General features: G+C 35.7%; 1 protein-coding gene across 2 annotated transcripts in view; it reads right to left on the reverse strand.

Moving 5' to 3' along the window:
* The window catches only part of SEC23A (SEC23 homolog A, COPII component), a 65960-nt gene that overhangs the window by 29778 nt on the left and 17120 nt on the right, over nucleotides 1-19062 (reverse strand). For both annotated transcript variants that reach the window (XM_027111103.1, XM_027111102.1), the window contains exons 8-13: nucleotides 17872-18030; nucleotides 16656-16771; nucleotides 12831-12954; nucleotides 8171-8251; nucleotides 7063-7152; nucleotides 5300-5406 (exon numbers count right to left, since the gene is read on the reverse strand). In XM_027111103.1, coding sequence (XP_026966904.1) covers nucleotides 5300-5406; nucleotides 7063-7152; nucleotides 8171-8251; nucleotides 12831-12954; nucleotides 16656-16771; nucleotides 17872-18030 — 677 coding nt within the window. The remainder of the gene's footprint in view (nucleotides 1-5299; nucleotides 5407-7062; nucleotides 7153-8170; nucleotides 8252-12830; nucleotides 12955-16655; nucleotides 16772-17871; nucleotides 18031-19062) is intronic.

Consider the following 19062-nt stretch of genomic DNA (forward strand, 5'->3'; position numbering starts at 1 on the left):
ATTGCTACTCCAGCTTTCTTTTGGTTTCCATTTGCATGGAATATCTTTTTCCATCCCCTCACTTTCAGTCTGTATGTGTCTCTAGGTCTGAAAAGGTCTCTTGTAGACAGCAAATATGTGGGTCTTGCTTTTGTATCCATTCAACCAATCTGTGTCTTTTGGTGGGAGCATTTAGTCCATTTACATTTAGGGTAATTATTGATATGTATGTTTCTATTCCCATTTTCTTAATTGTTTTGGGTTTGTTATTGTAGGTCTTTTCCTTCTCTTGTGTTTCTTGCCTAGGGAAGTTCCTTTAGCATTTGTTGTAAAGCTGGTTTGGTGGTGCTGAACTCTCTCAGCTTTTGCTTGTCTGTAAAGGTTTTAATTTCTCCATCAAATCTGAATGAGATCCTTGCTGGGCAGAGTAATCTTGGTTGCAGGTTTTTCTCATTCATCAGTTTAAATATGTCCTGCGAGTCCCTTCTGGCTTGCAGAGTTTCTGCTGAAAGATCAGCTCTTAACCTTATGGGGATTCCCTTGTGTGTTATTTGTTGTTTTTCCCTTGCTGCTTTTAATATGTTTTCTTTGTATTCAATTTTTGACCGTTAGATTAATATGTGTCTTGGCGTGTTTCTCCTTGGATTTATCCTGTATGGGACTCTCTGTGCTTCCTGGACTTGATTAACTAGTTCGTTTCCCATATTAGGGAAGTTTTCAACTTTAATCTCTTCAAATATTTTCTCAGTCCCTTTCTTTTTCTCTTCTTCTTCTGGAACCCTGATAATTCGAATGTTGGTGCATTTAATGTTGTCCCAGAGGTCTCTGAGACTGTCCTCAGTTCTTTTCATTCTTTTTTCTTTATTCTGCTCTGCAGTAGTTATTTCCACTATTTTATCTTCCAGGTCACTTATCTGTTCTTCTGCCTCAGTTATTCTGCTATTGATCCCTTCTAGAGTATTTTTAATTTCATTTATTGTATTGTTCATCATTGCTTGTTTCATCTTTAGCTCTTCTAGGTCCTTGTTAAATGTTTCTTGCATTTTCTCTATTCTATTTCCAAGATTTTGGATCATGTTTACTATCATTATTCTGAATTCTTTTTCAGGTAGACTGCCTATTTCCTCTTCATTTGTTAGGTCTGGTGGGTTTTTATCTTGCTCCTTCATCTGCTGTGTGTTTTTCTGTCTTCTCATTTTGCTTATCTTACTGTGTTTGGGGTCTCCTTTTTGCAAGCTGCACGTTCATAGTTCCCATTGTTTTTGGTGTCTGTCCCCAGTGGCTAAAGTTGTTTCAGTGGGTTGTGTAGGCTTCCTGGTGGAGGGGACTAGTGCCTGTGTTCTAGTGGATGAGGCTGGATCTTGTCTTTTTGGTGGGCAGGTCCACGTCTGGTGGTGTGTTTTGGGGTGTCTGTGACTTTAGACCGCCTCTCTGCTAATGGGTGGGGTTGTGTTCCTGTCTTGCTAGTTGTTTGGCATAGGGTGTCCACCACCATAGCTTGCTGGTCGTTGAGTGAAGCTGGGTGTTGGTGTTGAGATGGAGATCTCTGGGAGATTTTCGCCGTTTGATATTACGTGGAGCTGGGAGGTCTCTTGTGGACCAGTGTTCTGAAGTTGGCTCTCCCACCTCAGAGGCACAGCACTGACTCCCGGCTGCAGCACAAAGAGTCTTTCATCTTTTGGGACATCATAGGTCTTCTGCCAGCGTTCAGTACATGTTCTGTAGGAGTTGTTCCCCGTGTAGATGTATTTCTGATGCATCTGTGGAGAGGAAGGTGATCTCCATGTCTTACTCTTCCGCCCATAATTAAAATTATTATGTATTCTTTTCTCTCCACATTAACACACTAAAACCAATCAAAAATTAATGAATAAAAATTTTAGTCTAAGGGATAAATTTGAAATTACGTACGAAATAACAGTAATTTATTAAATTTACATGTTCTATAAATCTAATCCAAACTGATCCTGGGTAGACCCAGCAATAACTTTTGTTTGTTTGTTTAACATTTCACAGAGTTTTGTAATACTTCAGCTGATCTTAGTTCTGAAGTACCTCACTTTAAGCAATTCTGGCAATAGTTACAGACTTTGTGAAAAGCTGAACCCCTTTTACATGACTCAAAGATGTAAGACGTGATCCCAAGAAAATCCTGGCAGCAACGTTCAAAATTCTTCTCCTTTCTTCCTCTATTTTTAATTTTTTTCAAATAGACGAAAAATTTTAAAATATTTTCCAGCTGACTGATACCCACAAATTATCTCAGTCTAACGAAATACCAAGAGGCAGAAAAGAATGAGAATAAAGGAATAAAAGCTGCTAATTATTTTTTTAAAAGATACACCATGCAAAGCACAATATATATATATATATTTTTTTTTTTTTTTTTTTTGGCTGCACTGGGTCTGCATTGCGGCACGCAGGCTTCTCTAGTTGTGGCACATGGGCTCCAGAACACATAGGCTCTGTAGTTTGCACATGCGGGCTCTCTAGTTGAGGCATGCGAGCTCAGTAGTTGCAGTGCATGAGCTTAGTTGCCCCACAGCATGTGGGATCTTGGTTCCCCGACCAGGGGTTGAACTAGCATCCCCTGCATTGGAAGGTGGATTCTTAACCACTGGACCACCATGGAAGTCCCAAAAGCTGGTAGTTTCAAAAGTTATTTTTAGTGCAATTTGAACACTTAGTGATTATACTAATAGTTTAGTTTATCTTTTTATTTTTTTCAATTTTTTTTGGCTGCATCGGGTCTTAGGTGTGGCACATGGGCTCTTCGTTGAGGCATGCAGCATCTTCCGTTGCCGCACACAGGCTGTTCATTGTGGTGCACGGGCTTCTCTCTAGTTGTGCCGTACGGGTTTTCTCTCTCTAGTTGTGGCGTGCAGGCTTCAGAGCACGTGGGCTCTGTAGTTTGCAGCACACGGGCTCTCTAATTGAGGCGCACGAGCTCAGTAGTTGTGGCACGTGGGCTTAGTTGCCCAGAGGCATGTGGGACCTTAGTTCCCTAACCAGGGATTGAACCTGCGTCCCCTGCACTGGAAGGCAGATTCTTTATCACTGGACCACCAGGGAAGTCCCTATTTTTTAATTTAAAAATATCACAGAGCTAAAAATAAAGCTGGGTTTTGTTTGTTTATTTTGGTCACGCTGCACGGCTTTTGGGATCTTAGTTCCCCAACCAGGGATTGAACCCGGGCCCATGGCAGTGAAAGTGCTGAGGCCTAACCACTGGACCACCAGGGAATTCCCAAAAACAAAATTGTTTTAAATTGGTATTTTCCCAACTTGTATGACCATGGTGTTCACTTGCTTCAAACTGAAACATAAAGGTGACATTTTTCTTCTGAAAATATCAATATAATGGTTCAGTAGTGAAAATAAATTAGCAAATAAGCACATAAAAATTTACTACTTAAAAGTTCTTTAGCCATAAATTTAAAATTTTGCTCTTAAAGTTTAAAGGGTTTGTTCACATTGTAAAATCTGTCTTTTGTATTTTCAGTACCTCTTCACTGTGATTCTTACAACTAGTTTCAAACCAAACTTTCCAGATCAAAGTTATTTTCTCTATAAATATAGGATAACTTTTTTTAATTTTTATTTATTTATTTATTGTGGTATACGGGCCTCTCACTGTTGTGGCCTCTCCCGTTGCAGAGCACAGGCTCCGGACGCACAGGCTCAGCGGCCATGGCTCACAGGCCCAGCCGCTCCACAGCATGTGGGATCTTCCCAGACCGGGGCACGAACCCGTGTCCCCTGCATCGGCAGGCGGACTCTCAACCACTGCGCCACCAGGGAAGCCCTAGGATAACTTTTGACTGTATCTCAGGAACTTGAATCCTTTATTTTCATATGGCTTATTCACTTAACAAATGCACTTGCCTAGGCCCCTAAAGTCATATTTCTAATTAATAAAGAAAAAAATTAGCCTTGATTATTGAAAATGGTCAGGATAAGTTAATTTGAAAGAGTGGGTGCTTTGGTGAGACACAATGATATAAATGGCACCATAACACACATAGTATCTCTCTACAAATAGCCTCATAAATTCTGTGTAAGAAACTGAAAATATATAAACCCATGAAAAATTTCTCATGACAAAAGTTCCCTTTCTCTTGAATGATTAACTTAACTCTTTTTAGAACTTTTCATTTTAAGAATATTTCAAACATAAAGTTATAAGTAGAATAATCTATATATCCATCACCTAGATTTATCAATTGTCAGCACTGTAACATTCTGCTTTATCGATCTCTTTTCCTTCATACACACACACTTTTTCTTTTGCCAAACTTTTTGAGAGTAAGTTACAGATACATCACCCTTTCCCCTAAATTCTTCAGTGTGTATCCTAAGAACAAAAAAGTTCTCTTATATAGCCCCAATGAATTACTAAATTAATGAAATTAAACATTGATAAAATACTATTATCCTATATGTAGACCATATTCAAATTTCCCCAGTTGTCTCAACAAGGTCCTCTATAGCAAAAATTTTCCTGACGGGATTCTATCCAGGATCATATATTGGCTTTAGATGTAATTCTCTTTAGTCTCCTTTAATCTTAACTGGTTACTAACACTTTCTTTGCCTTCTAAGACATTTTTGAAGAGTCTAAGCCAGTGGCTCTATAAAATATCCCTCAAATTGTTATGTCCAGTTGTTTCCTTAAGTAAATATTTTGAATTCCAAGTTAAGTTATACGTGCATATGGGGTTGGGGGTGTGTGCTGAGGGGCCATAAATAAATTGACATGTTTGCCAAGAATCAATACTTCCAAGTTCATGATGTGCAAATGAACAGATGTAAAGGAAAGCTCAGGGGGCACTTTTTCTTCAAAGGAATAATGTATTCCCTTAACATTCATCTAGGATTTTAAGTCAAAGCAAAGTTACAGCAGGACAATAAATCTCTCTACATACTACCCTCTGCTAAGTAACAGACCATCCAACACAACACTGTTTCATTAGGCCATGTCCGTCACTCACCAGAATAGTCTCATGGTTTTCAGAAATGAAGCTAGAGTTTAAATACAGTTCAATAAAATGAGAGTTACGATGCCTTCAGTGTCCATTTTCTAGGCTATGCCTAAATCAGGTTAAGTTTACACTGACCGACACTTTTCCTACCCAGACAATCAAATCCAAAACAAACAGAAAAAGACCAAAAGCCTGTTCAATTCTAGACTCACCTCATCTAAGAATCCTTTCCAGACTAACTTCATTCCAAAACGTCACTCAAAATAGGAAGCCAGTTTGGAAGCATGATCCAGAATAGTTTTGATATGTAAATCAAATCTCTAACAAATACAACTTACTTCCTAGCAATGGTGGTCACTCGGATACGTCTCTGCCCACTTGAATGCTGATACTGAGTCACAAACTGGATTGCACCACGTCCTCCTTGAGGAATTGGAGCATTATGCTGTATAAATATAAAAGAGTAGAATCTAAGCAAGATCTATTACATTGTTGTCATATAGTCATGGACTGCATATCCTAGCACTAACAAAATTCATTCTAAAATCTATCAGAAGGATGCTTATTTCCAGTGCATACAAAACAGTGGTGATTTGCCACGTGAAAAAGAAACGGATTTGGGAGAGGAGAAAAATTATGGAGTGAGTCAAGCTAGGAAATCAATTTCAAGTAATATATAATTCAGAGAAACATGAAAAAACAAAATGAAGGGAGAAGTGTAAAGAAATTAACAGATAAGAAAAGGCATAAGTGAGGCAATTTTGCCTAATAGTAACTGGATAAAAAGACATTGAGCTAACATAAAAAATAATGAAATAATGTCTTCTGCAGCAACATGGATGGACCTAGATAATCACACTAAGTGAAGTAAGCCAGACAGAGAAAGACATATATCATATGACATGGTTTATATGTGGAATCTAAAAAAACAATGATACAAATGAACTTATATACAAAACAGAAATAGACCCACAGACATAGAAAACAAACTTATGGTTACCAAAGGGGAAAGGGCAGGGGATAAATTAGGACTTTGGGATTAACAGATACACACTACTATATATAAAACAGATAACCAACAAGGACCTACTGTATAGCACAGGGAACTATACTCAATATTTTATAATAACCTATAAGGGAAAAGAATCTGAAAAAAGAATAGAAAAATATACATGTATAACTGAATCACTTTGTTGCACACCTGAAACTAACACAACATTGTAAATAAACTACAATTCAATTAAAAAAAAGAAAAAGAAATTGAGCTAAGTTCTCCTCCCCTAGGTACATAAGATGAAAACACAACTTTGAGGAAGATAATCACATGATGAACAGATGACTAACAGAAAATCATTAATGAGAAGAGACCAATAGTAATATATGATAATGATCCTCAGAAAGAAAAAGTGGGGTGGTCAATAGGGAAACTTTCTTCATGCCCTTTGACAACATTCTTGCTTTGTTGTTGTTGTAACTGTTTGTCAATAAGAGCCACTATATTTTTCACAAATTTTAACTGTAAAAAAAAAATTCCTGCACTTGTCTTAGGAAGGCTGACTACTAATACTTTGTGGTTCATTTTATGCCTAATAACTATTGGTATATAAGTCAATAATTTATCCATTATATCATTCTTTAATATGATAACTTTTTCCTGCAGCAGCAGAAAAAAATCTTTCCAAATATTGGCATCTTTACCTTCCAATCTTTTTCTATAAGTTTTGATATATTAAACTTTCTCGTAGGAGGACTCAAATATTATATACCTTGAGACACCTAGGAGGAACTAGATACCTAATTACAAAAATGCATAACTAGAACAGAATTTAAGATTTTATTTATGCTTCAATTTTTTATTAAAAACAAAAGAAAACTAATACTAAAAGTTGGGTTGCCCAAGGTTGGGCATTTGCAGGTTTCCCTGACATCTCTATTATAGTATGTCCTCTCACCAAGGAGTGTAGCCTTGAGAAACAGAAAATGACAAACAAAAACTCCAAAACAGAATAATCTTTGGGTCATAAGCTCTGGAAATATTCATGGCCTAAATTAAGTATTTTTTCAAATATACATTTCAATATTCAAATATAAAAAGTCATACCTGATTGACAACTTCAAAATATATGGCTAAGGTTGTAGTGGGGCTGAGTCCACATATCTTCCATTGACAAGTGCCACCTGTTCCTATCTCCTATAAAAATAAAACATAGTATGTTTGAAAACCAGAGAATATAGTTTATTACTATATATATATTAAGGTGAAAAAGTGGAAAAAAATATCAGTAAGAAAAAATCTATTTCAGGTTTCTAACTAATTCAATAAATGTTAGAGGTTTAAGATTTTTTTAAGATCATATAAATATACTATGAAATAAACTTAAGCAATTTTTACACAAATAAAATTATAATTAATTCAAATTCTTGCTAAGTAAATTACAAAAGTATTGATACAAGTTCTTCATATTGTAGACTTTAAAAATATACACCATTTAATGAAATAATTACAACTAACATTATCCTTCTATCCAACTATTTAATCTGTGTAAAGAGAGAGTGATTTAACATATAACATACGCATATATGAATATAGGTTCTCTGGATCAGAACTGTGTAATTTAAGCAGTCTAATTCCCAAGAAAACTTCTTAGATATAAATTTTTCCATGCAAACTGCTTAAAATTAATTTTTAAACTCTGTCATTGTAAAGATGATTGCACACTTTGTTATTTGTCCCATCATCCTCTCCACAGCTACATGATTCTACTATTTCAAAGTGCCTTATATGTCCACTAGATGTGATAAAAGAAAAGAAAGGAATTGAAGCTTAAAAGCTTAAATCTGCTGGCTACTTTGACGGAAATTCTACTAACGAAAAAAATTTCAGAATTAATTTTGACTTTCAGGAGTCTCCAAATTTCCAAATCATAGTTGTTGTTTTTTCAGGCACGCTGGGCAAGGAATAACTTAGGCATAAAAAATAGAAGACTGGTGACAGTACAAAAGTTTTAATTTAGGGGTGAATGGGAAAAGGGGTATGTGGAAAGAACAACAACAAACAGAGGTATACCAATGGAAGCTGAGCCACATTCTACTGTAAAACAGCCCACACAATAATTTTGAAAGGAATGCTATAGACTGCCACCCCAGGTCTCTCTTGGATCTGCCCTGAGAATTAACTGTATTTTCTTTTTAGAATAAAGATGACTTACATTTTCAGACACACAGGGTCCTTTAGAATTGAGAGACACACAGGGTCCAATAGCTCCTGAAATCTTTATTTCCCTTGAGGTCTGCAAAATAAGAATATATTGTCAGCGCTCCATATCAGTGGGTTCCACAGCTGCAGGTTCGACCAACCTCGGATTGAAAATACTTGAAAAAAAGTTTTTCAGAAAGCTCCAAAAAGCAAAACTAGAATTTGCTGTGCACAGGCAACTATTTACATAGCATTTACATTTTATTAGGTATTATAACTAATCTAGAGATGATTTAAAGTATGTGGGAGGATGTGTGTAGGCTACATAAGAATATTACATCATTTTATAGAGGACTTGAGCATCTGCAGTGGTGGTGTGGGGGAGGTGTCCTGGAACCAGTCCCCTACAGATACCAAGGAATGACTCTAGTACACTTTGGTGTACCACCTTCTATTTTAACTCCCATTGAAAATCTGTCACCAAGACTGCTTTCTTTCCAATCTCCACTAACCCCCAAATTTAAGCTAATGTTATCTTCTATCTAAAAATTTGGAAGCCCAACTCAAGTTTTCTTACATGAGATTCTTTCTCCTGACAAATCCTGAATACCACTATCAAGACAAATTTTACCCCAAACACTGTTCTTCATTAACCTATAAGGGCTTCTTCTGCCTACACATGCATCTCCAAACTACAACCAAACCACACAATTAAAACTATTTCACTTACATTCCAATACAAACCATCCACTCTCACTGGGCAGTCTTCCCAAACATACCATGCTGATTCTCACCTCTGTGCCTCTCTTCACACTGGGCTCCCAACTAAAATCATTCTCCTCAACCAAGTTAAACTCTGCCATGTTTCAAAAACCACTCTAAGTCACTGTAAAACCATCTAGGATAAATTGTATCCTGCATACATTCATTTTTCTTCCCTAAACCTTTACAGCTCTTTTATAATCTACTATTGTTTCATTCAATCACATGTGTTAATCTTGTCTTTCTATCAAGAATAAGTTCTTTATAAGAATACCTGTGTCTTAGATATTCCCTGAGATCTCTACAATTTCCTAGCTTAATGATGGACATATAGCAAGCATTCAATGAAATAAGAAGATTAACAAGAAATATTTAATAACTCAAAATCAATGTGCTTGTAAGACACTTAAAAATAACACTAAGCCTTTGGGTTTCTTGAATCCCAAATTTGAAATGAATGATAGAATTGAATAATATCAACAACTTACCAAAAACAATTACTGATTATCCAAATAAAACAGAAAATGTTTCTCTTAAGTTAGATACCAACTCCTGCAATTAAAGAATCTAGCACTAACATAAGCAAATTTAGCACTAAAAAAAACATACAGGCATACCTTGGAGATATTGTGGTTTTGGTTCCAGACCACCACAATAAAGCAACTATTGAGAATAAAGAGAATCAAACCAATTTTTTTATTTCTCACAAAGTTATGTTATATAACTTTATGTTACATAAAGTTATATTTATACTACACTGTAGTCTATTAAGTGTGCAATAGCATTATGTCTTAAAAAACAATATACATAGCTTAATTTTTAAATGCTTTATTGCTAAGAAATGCTATCATCTGAGCCTTCAGTGAGTCATAAACTTTTTGCTGGTGGAGGGTCTCGCCTCGATGTTGATGGCTGCTGACTGATCAGGGTGATGGTGGTTGCTGAAGGTTGGGGTGACTGTGGCTATTTCTTTTTTTCTGTTTCTTTTTTTTGAAGTATAGTTGATTTACAATGTTGTGTTAATTTCTTCTGTACAGCAAAGTGATTCAGTTACACAAATATATACATTCTTTTTTATATATTCTTTTCCATTATGGTTTATCATAGGATATTGAATACAGCTCTCTGTGCTATACAGTAGGACCTTGTTGTTTACCCATTCCATATATAATAGCTTACATCTCCTAATCCCAACTTCCCACTCCATTCCTCCCCCAGCCCCCTGCCCCTTGGCAACCACAAGTCTGTTCTCTATGTCAGTGAGTCTGTTTCTGTTTTGTAGATAGGTTCCTTTGTGTCATATTTTAGATTCCACATATAAGTGATATCATATGGTATTTGTCTTTTTCTTTCTTACTTCACTTAGTATGATAATCTCTAGTTGCATCCATGTTGCTGCAAAGGGCATTCTTTCTTTCTTTCTTATGGTTGAGTAGTATTCCATCGTGTATATGTACCACATCTTCTTTATCCATTCATCTGTCGATGGACATTTGGGTTGTTTCCATGTCTTGGCTATCATGAATAGTGCTGCTATGAACATAGGGGTGTATGTATCTTTTTGAATTAGAGTTTTGTCTGGATATATGTGGCAATTTCTTAAAATAAGACAACAATGAAGTTTGCTGCATTGAATGACTCTTCCTTTCACAGTTTCTCTGTAGCATGCAATGCTGTTTGATAGCGTTTTACCCACAGTTGAACTTCTTTCAAAATTGGAGTCAGTCCTCTCAAACCCTGTCACTGCTTTATCAACTAAGTTTATGTAATATTTTAAATCCTTTGTTGTCATTTCAACAATCTGTACAGCATCTTCATCAGTAGATTCCATTTCAAGAAACCACTTTCTTTGCTCATCCATAAGAAGCAACTCCTCTCCATTCAAGTTTTATCATGAGGTTGCAGCAGTTCAATCAGATCTTCAGGCTCTACTTCCAATTCTAGTTCTCTAGCTGTTTCCACTACATCTGCAGTTACTTCTTCCACTGAAGTCTTGAACCCCTCACATTCATCCATGAGGGCTGGAATCAACTTCTTTCAAGCTCTTGTTAAGACTGATATTTTGATCTCTTCCCACGAATCACAAATGTTCTTAATGGCATCTGAATGGTGAATTCTTTCCAGAAGGTTTTCAATCTACTTTGCCAAGATTCATCAGAGGAACCACTGTCTATGGTAGCTATAGCCTTATGAAATGTATTTCTTAAAAAATAAGACTTGAAAGTTGAAATTACTCCTTGATCCATGGACTGCATGATGGATGTTGTGTTAGCAGGCATGGAAACAACTTGAATCTCATTGTCCATCTCCAACAGAGCTCTTAGGTGACCAGGTGCATTGTCAATGAGCAGTAATATTTAGAAAAGATTCTTTTTTTTCTGAGTGGTAGGTCTCAACAGTGGGTTTAAAATATTCAGTAAACCATGTGGTAAACAGATATGCTGTCATCCAGGCTATGTTGTTTCATTAATAGAGCATAGGCAGAGTAGATTCTTAAGGGCCCAAGGATCTCGAGAAATGGTAAATGAGTATTAGGTCAACTTAAACTCACCGACCGCATTAGTCCCTAACGAGAGAGTCAGCCTGTCCTTTGAAGCCCACCACTGACTTCTCTCTAGCTATGAAAGTTCTCAATGGCATCTTCTTCCAGTAGAAGGTTGTTTCATCTATATTGAAAATCTGTTGTTTTATGTAGCCACCACCTTTATTCATTATCTTAGTTAGATCTTCTGGATAACTTGCTGCAGCTTCTACATCAGCACTCGATGCTTCCCCTTGCACTTTTATGTTACAAAGCTGGCTTCTTTCTTTAAACCACATGAACCAACTCTGCTAGCTTCAAACTTTTCTTCTGCAGCTTCCTCACCTCTCTCAGCCTTCCTAGAATTGAAGGGAGGACAGGACTTGCTCTGGATTAGGCTTTGGCTTAAGGGAACATTGTAGCAGGTTTGATCCTCTATCCAGACCACTAAAACTTTCTCCATATCAGCAGTCAGGCTGTTTTTCTTTCTTATCCTTTGTGTGTTCACTGGAGTAGCACTTTTAATTTCTTTTAAGATCTCCTCCTTTGCATTCACAACTTGACCAACTGTTTGGAACCAAGAGACTTAGCTTTGGCCTGTCTTGGTTTTTGACATGTCTTCCTCACAAAGCTTTTGATTTAAAGTGAGAGATGTGGGACTCTTCCTTTCACTTGAACACTTAGAGACCATTGTAGGGTTATTAATTGGCCTAATTTCAATATTGCTGTGTCTCAGGGAATAGAGAGGCCTGAGAAAAGGGAGAGAGACAAGGGAACGGCCAGCAGCTGGAGCAATCAGAACACACACATTTACTGATTAAGTTCACTGTCTCAAATGGGTACGGTTCATGGTGCCCCAAAACAATTACAATAGTAACATCAAAGATCACAGACCACAGATCACCATAACAAATATAATAATAATGAAAAAGTTTGAAATATTGTGAGAATTACCAAAATGTGACACAGAGACATGAAGTGAGCAAATGCTGTTGAAAAAATGGTGCCAGCAGACTTGCTCCACACAGGGTTGCCACAAACCTTCAATTTGTAAAAAAATGCAGTATCTGCGAAGCACAATAAAATGAGGTATGCCTATACTTAAAAAGTTAAACCCTATATAAACAAAAAATAGAGTTAAAGGAAATTTTACTTATATAATTTCCTCCTGTTTTAACAATTATTTAGAGATGCTCAAGTAAAATTTCATTGTACATTTAACGATGAACATTTTTCTGGTGAACAAATCTCTAACTCCAGGTTTCAATACAAAATAACCACTATTTTTAAAGCATATCTTGAATTTGATTGATGATGTTTTAAAATTATGATCAAGCCTACAAATTTCTCTCTTGGTAACATACCATACATGTCAAGTTTTGGTTCTTACCTTTATTTCTAATGTACCACCAAAGCCCATTTTAAACTGTCCATGCATATCTTTGGTAAAAACTCTTTGAAAAGTTTGCTTGAATAAGGAAGTGTTGAAAGAGTCACCCATTACCATGTATCCTCTGCATGGAAAGAGGAAAAAACAATGTGACACAAGAGTCCATGTGTAAAACCAGAAAAGTAAATTATTTTTCAACACTACCAACAAAATTTTAAAGATATTTCCCAAGATGTGTGATATTAACATTAATTTAAAAAACTCAATTATATGAAAATATCCCCACGCCAAAAATAATCTCAATTCTGAGGGTACCTGAGTGCCCCTAACACTTGTATCTGTCCTCAGTAATTTTTAAAAATTCTTTTTTAAATAGGTAATACATCTATACATTACAAAATTCAAAAAGTACAAAAGGGTACATAGTAATATATGTGTCTCTCCCATCCCAGTTACCCAGTTCTCCCTACTGGTGAAGACATCTGAGAGTTCACAGCATTCATTATCATTCTTAAAAATAAATATCTCCATGTGTAGTGTGTGTATATGCATATATTGTCTCTGTGTGTCACACTGAACTTAACAGTGTTATACCCAGTGAATGAGAATACAGGCATATTTTGGGAGCATTTTCACTTTATGCACTTAAGTACTGTTAAATTTTTTTCAGTAACCATGTACCTTTATAAATTTTTTTAAGTTTTAAAAAACACTGTCAAATAAAAACTATTCTGAGATGCCATTTCCACCCTAATAAATCAGCAAATCAGTCTGACAACATATTCTGTTGATGAGGCTGTGGAAAAACGGGCATGCTCATAATTGCTTATGGGAATGGAAAATGGTGCAAACCCAATGCAAGGGAACTTGACAGTATCTAACAAAATTACATATGTATTTTCTCTGTAATCCAGCCACCCCACTATTAGGAATCTATCCCAAAGATAATCGGGCAAACAAAAACCAAAAAGCAAAATACAGGCACAAGTCTATTCACTGAAGTACTATTTATAATAATAAAAGATTGGAAACAATCCAGATGACCATGTATTAGACTAGCTGAATAAAATATGGTACAACCACACAATGGAGTGATATACAGTTGACCCTTGAAAACCACAGGTTTTGAACTGCGTGAGTCCACTTATGAGCAGATTTTTTTCAGTAGTAAATATTACAGAACTACACTATCCACTGATGGTTGAATCTGAGGATGCAGAACTGCAAATATAGAGGAACCACAGATATGGAGGGCCAACTAAAAATTATACTCAGACTTTCCACTATGCAAAGGGTCAGTTCCCCCAATCCTCAAATTGTTCAAGGGTCAACTGTACTACTATAAACCCATTTCCAAGATATCAGTAAAAAAATGCAAAGTAGGGGAAGCTATGTAAAACTTTCTACTGTTTAAATTAAAAGGCGGATACATATATCCATATACAACCTGAGTCCAAACATTTACATGTATTTGTTCATCATATTTTTAAAATATTTTAAGTAGTTTTTAAAATAACAATAAAACAATCAAAAATTACATTAGGCAAAAGAAAAAAAACTGATGTGGTATAATTAATCAATGGAAATTTTATTTTTGATACTGCTAAAGTCCTAATTTATATTATCTCTGATGCTATTATAGATTGTATGCTGTTAAATTTTGTTTGCTTTTTATAGTTGACCCTTGAACAATGTGGAGTTTAGGGCACAGACCCTTATGTGCAGTCAAAAATCTATGTAAAACTTTATAGTCAGCCCTCCGTATCCATGGTTCCACATCCTTGGAGTCAACCAACCAAGGATCATGTAGTACTATAGTATGTATATATTGAAAAAAATCCACATATAAGTGGACCTGTGCAGTTCAAACCCATGGTGTCCCAGGGTCTACTCTATTTGTTACTGTTATACAAAAATATAGTTGAATTTTGTACACTGACCTTGATTTAGAAGTCTTGACAACTTAACATACTAATTCTAATAGTTTGCATGTAGATTTTTTCAGATTTTCCACTTTTGCAAACATGTCATCTAGAACGATCTATGTTATCACTAAACCTAGTAAAACATCCTAAAATAATGGCAACGTATACCATACCCTACTTATCCACTCCCTTTTACAGCAAACCTCTATGAAAGAGCTGTCTATACCTTTACTACTCAGTGTTGCCCTTGGTCCAACAACATTAGCATCACCAAGGGTCTTGTTTGAAAAGCAGAATTTCAAGTCCCATCCTATGCATACTAAATCCAGAATCTATATTTTAACAAGCTATCCAACTGACTTGTACATGTGAAATGAAAGTCTGAGAAGCTCTGGTCTATGTCAGCTGCTTCCGATCCCCTCCTCCTGTTCCTTTTCTTATTCACTCTAAGTCAACTTTCAGTGCTCTTAGGAAGGTCACCAATGACCTTCGTAGTGTTAAATTACACAATCTTACAATCTCATCCACTTTTATTGCTTTAAAAAACCAACAATAGGGACTTCCCTGGAGGCGCAGTGCTTAAGAATCCGCCTGCCAATGCAGGGGACACGCGTTCAATCCCTGGTCTGGGAAGATCCCACATGCCGCGGAGCAACTAAGCCCGTGTGCCACAACTACTGAAGCCCACGTACTCTAGGGCCCGTGCTTCGCAACAAGAGAAGCCACTGCAATGAGAAGCCCGCGCACCGCAATGAAGAGTAGCCCCTGCTTGCCGCAACTAGAGAAAGCCTGTGCACAGCAACCCAATGCAGCCAAAAAATAAAAACCACAGCAATATTCTGACAACTCCTGCATTTATATCTCTAGATACAAATTCAGACCTATCTTCTGCATTTGTAGGTTCTAATATCCAACTGCCTACTCAACCTCTCCCCATGGATGTCTACTGGCATCTCAAACCAAACATGTTCAAAACTGAACTCCTAATCTTCTCCCCAAATGTTCTTCCTCCCAGTCTTACCCATTTCAATAAAGGACAACTCAATCCTTCTAGACTTATTTGGTTTTCTCAAACCCCAGATCCAACCTCCTAGCAAATTCTCTGTCTTCTAAATATACCCCAAATCCAACCACTTCTCACCAGCTGTGATGCCACCACTTGATATTCCTGTGTCCCTCTACGTACTAAAGACAACTAAAGTCAAATGATCCTTTTAAAGCATTAAGTCAGATCATATCACTCCTCTTCTGAAAACTCTCTAATGACTTCCCATCTCACTCAAAGAAAAATCCAACAAACTAGGAATAGGAACATACTCAACCTGATAAAGGCATCTACAAAAATCCACAGCTAACATTATACTTAATGGTGAAGGATAAAATGGTGTCCCCCTAATATCAAGAACAGGCAAATCTATAGGGACAGAAAGTAGTTTAGTGGTTGCCTAGGCTGAAAGGGGGAGGGGGAGGAAGGAGAATTGGGAAGTGACTGCTAATAGGTACAGAGTTTCTTGCTGGGATAATGTAAATGTCCTAAAATAAAATCATGGTGATGGGTAGAATATACTAAAAGAAAAAAAAAAACCATTAAATTACATGCTTTAAATGAGTAAATTTTATAGTATGTGAATTATATCTCAAAAAAGCTACCAAAATAATAATATAAAACAATGACTGAAGGGTATGAAGATGATCTTTTCAAACAGAACTTGTGCCTTTTTAACTGTATTTTAGAAAAAATTTAAAGTAAGCTTTACTGAAAGGAGTATCAAAAACTGTTAATAGCTGTTGCCCTGGAGTGGCAGGATCATGACTATTTTTTTTTCCATTATTGGTTTATATTTGTAAAGTGTCATTATTAGTTTATAACTGCAATACTTGTAAAAACGTATATACATACCCAGTAAGGTTAGGACAGCATTTCATCTCCAGGAGACCTGTCTGATCTAATGCACATGCATAGATATCAATAACATGACCAGTCGTAGCAGCGCGATTAGCCAATGCTTCAAAATGCTACAACAGATTTTTTAAGATCAAATCAAAGTAATGTACAAACTTAATCATCCTATAAATCTTTTGCCATTAATAAATCAAAATGATCTAAGAAATACTAAAAGAATAATCCATAATAATTTAAGTGTGATTTGTTCTAATTTAATTTTCTATAACGTCTCATAAAATGATACGATAACTTCTAATAAGTCTGACACTCTCACATTCTTTTCTTTAAATGCCATTCATTCTAAATGAACTCCTAAATTTCAAGCTAACCTTGAAGAAAGGCATGTTGCTCTTCATACATACATGATGGAAGAACAACACAGAACTCTTTTTCCTGGATAAATCTATACTCAAGTAACATGAAAAATAGACAATAGCAAAAGTATTAAGATAAACAAATATAAAACTTCTTTTGAAGCTCTAAGAAATACTCCAAATTCAAAAGGGAAATTAGGTGACAGGAAAAAAAGCATCCATTAATAGTGACAAAAATTATCTGTTATTAATTACACCCTAAAAATATAATAATGACTACCAAAAAGAAATATGAGATAATACAGGACAACTAAACTAAAATTGTAAACTCTAGACAATTTTTTTAAAAAGGGGGGGAGGGATGGGACATTAACAAGCAGAACCAATACAAGGGTATCAAGAATCAACAGTAGTGAAAATGTACTGACACAAACCCAGATAAAATTGAAGTTACATGAACAGAGAACAACTTATGAGAAAATGACGGACTATTCAAGCTATGAACAATATACATATCTAAAGGGCAGCCTCCTGGAAATGAAAAATTGGAAAATTCAAGAAATTCTTCCTGATGGGAAAGACATTCTTTAACATGAATATTAAAAAAGACACACAGGTTTTCTCTCAGGAGTAGTTTTTAAAGAGACACCTATTGGTGCCCCTTATTAAGTTTTTAAATATTTAAAACCAGAAAAAATATAACAAATTATCAAGGAAGAAAAAGACTATTTCTCTAATTCTGAGGAGCAGTTGCAGGATCATCACAATATCAGACTTATCAGAAAGTAATTATATTCTTCCTCTTCCATCAAATGAATTTTTCTAATAAGGCAAAAAGACTTAAAAACCAAAATTACCTTAGTTCCCTTTTTAACATATTTGGCATTGTCTTTTTCAATGTCATGCCATGATCTTATGGGTGTCTTCAATTCGTCTCCAACCACCATTCCAGGCCCCTGAGTGGCTGGACCACCAATGAACATCATGATACGAGCACCAGTGTTGGGAAAAGTACACTATCAGGAAAAAGTAATTCATGAGAAGAGCTTAAAGGAAAACATATGGATATACATTTATGATAGTGAATTTTTATATATTCTTTCTAGAAAAGCATACATTTTCCAAGAATAATCAAATGTTTAAAACAAAATTTAAAAACAAGATGTTTGTGTGAATATCTTTCTTTTGAAATCCTATTCTAATAGCAATGCCTTCCTAATTTTAAAATAATCTATAAACCTGATCCCTATAAGCAAGGATGTTTCTCCTGCTTAACTAGTACTAGATAGGGAAGAGTAGGAAAAGAAGAAGAAAAGAGGGTATCTTTTTCTGTTTGGTTGTTATTTTTGTTTTCTATGCTTAAAATACATGCACAACTTTTATTTCTAATTCAAACTGATGGATTGAGTACTTCAATCTACCTCCCCCTTCTTCCCAAGATGCCAGTGAAATGATATAAATGGTACTGTTTAAAAAATAAATAAGAAAGAGTACTATCAGCAGACTAGAAATTTTGAGGAATCCAAACAACAGATTGTACTGGATTGACAAAAGAATTTTAACTATATATATTATGTATAATTTAAAATATATATATGTACATATATATATACCAAAAGTAAGCCAGATCTTCCCAAGGGAATATCTTAAAAACTCTACATTTAGAGTCAAAAAAACACAAAAAGCAGCAATGGGCCAAAGAAGTGCAGTCAGCTCCAGAAACAGCAGCTAATGACAACAGATTTTAGCAATTCCTAAGAAGAGCTCTCTGAGAAAAGTAGGCAATCTTCCCAGAGAAGGTTCTTAGCATAGAAATTGGGGGCTGAAAGATACAGAACACATGTTACAATGAATATCAAAACAAATATGACAACTCTCAAGAGATTCTAGAATTAAAATCATGGCAAAAGTAAAAATACCTCAAGGAATGGGCTAAAAAGCATGTCTGAAGACCAAGTTAGAGATATGGAAAATAAACTTGAAGAAACCTCTAAGAAATAGGAGAAAAGAAGGAAAACATGAGGAAAAAAAATAAAGATATGAAGAAA

This window comes from Aethalodelphis obliquidens, unplaced genomic scaffold, assembly GCF_003676395.1.
Source record: "Aethalodelphis obliquidens isolate GAN/ISIS:26980383/991018 unplaced genomic scaffold, ASM367639v1 scaffold10, whole genome shotgun sequence".
NCBI lineage: Eukaryota > Metazoa > Chordata > Mammalia > Artiodactyla > Delphinidae > Aethalodelphis > Aethalodelphis obliquidens.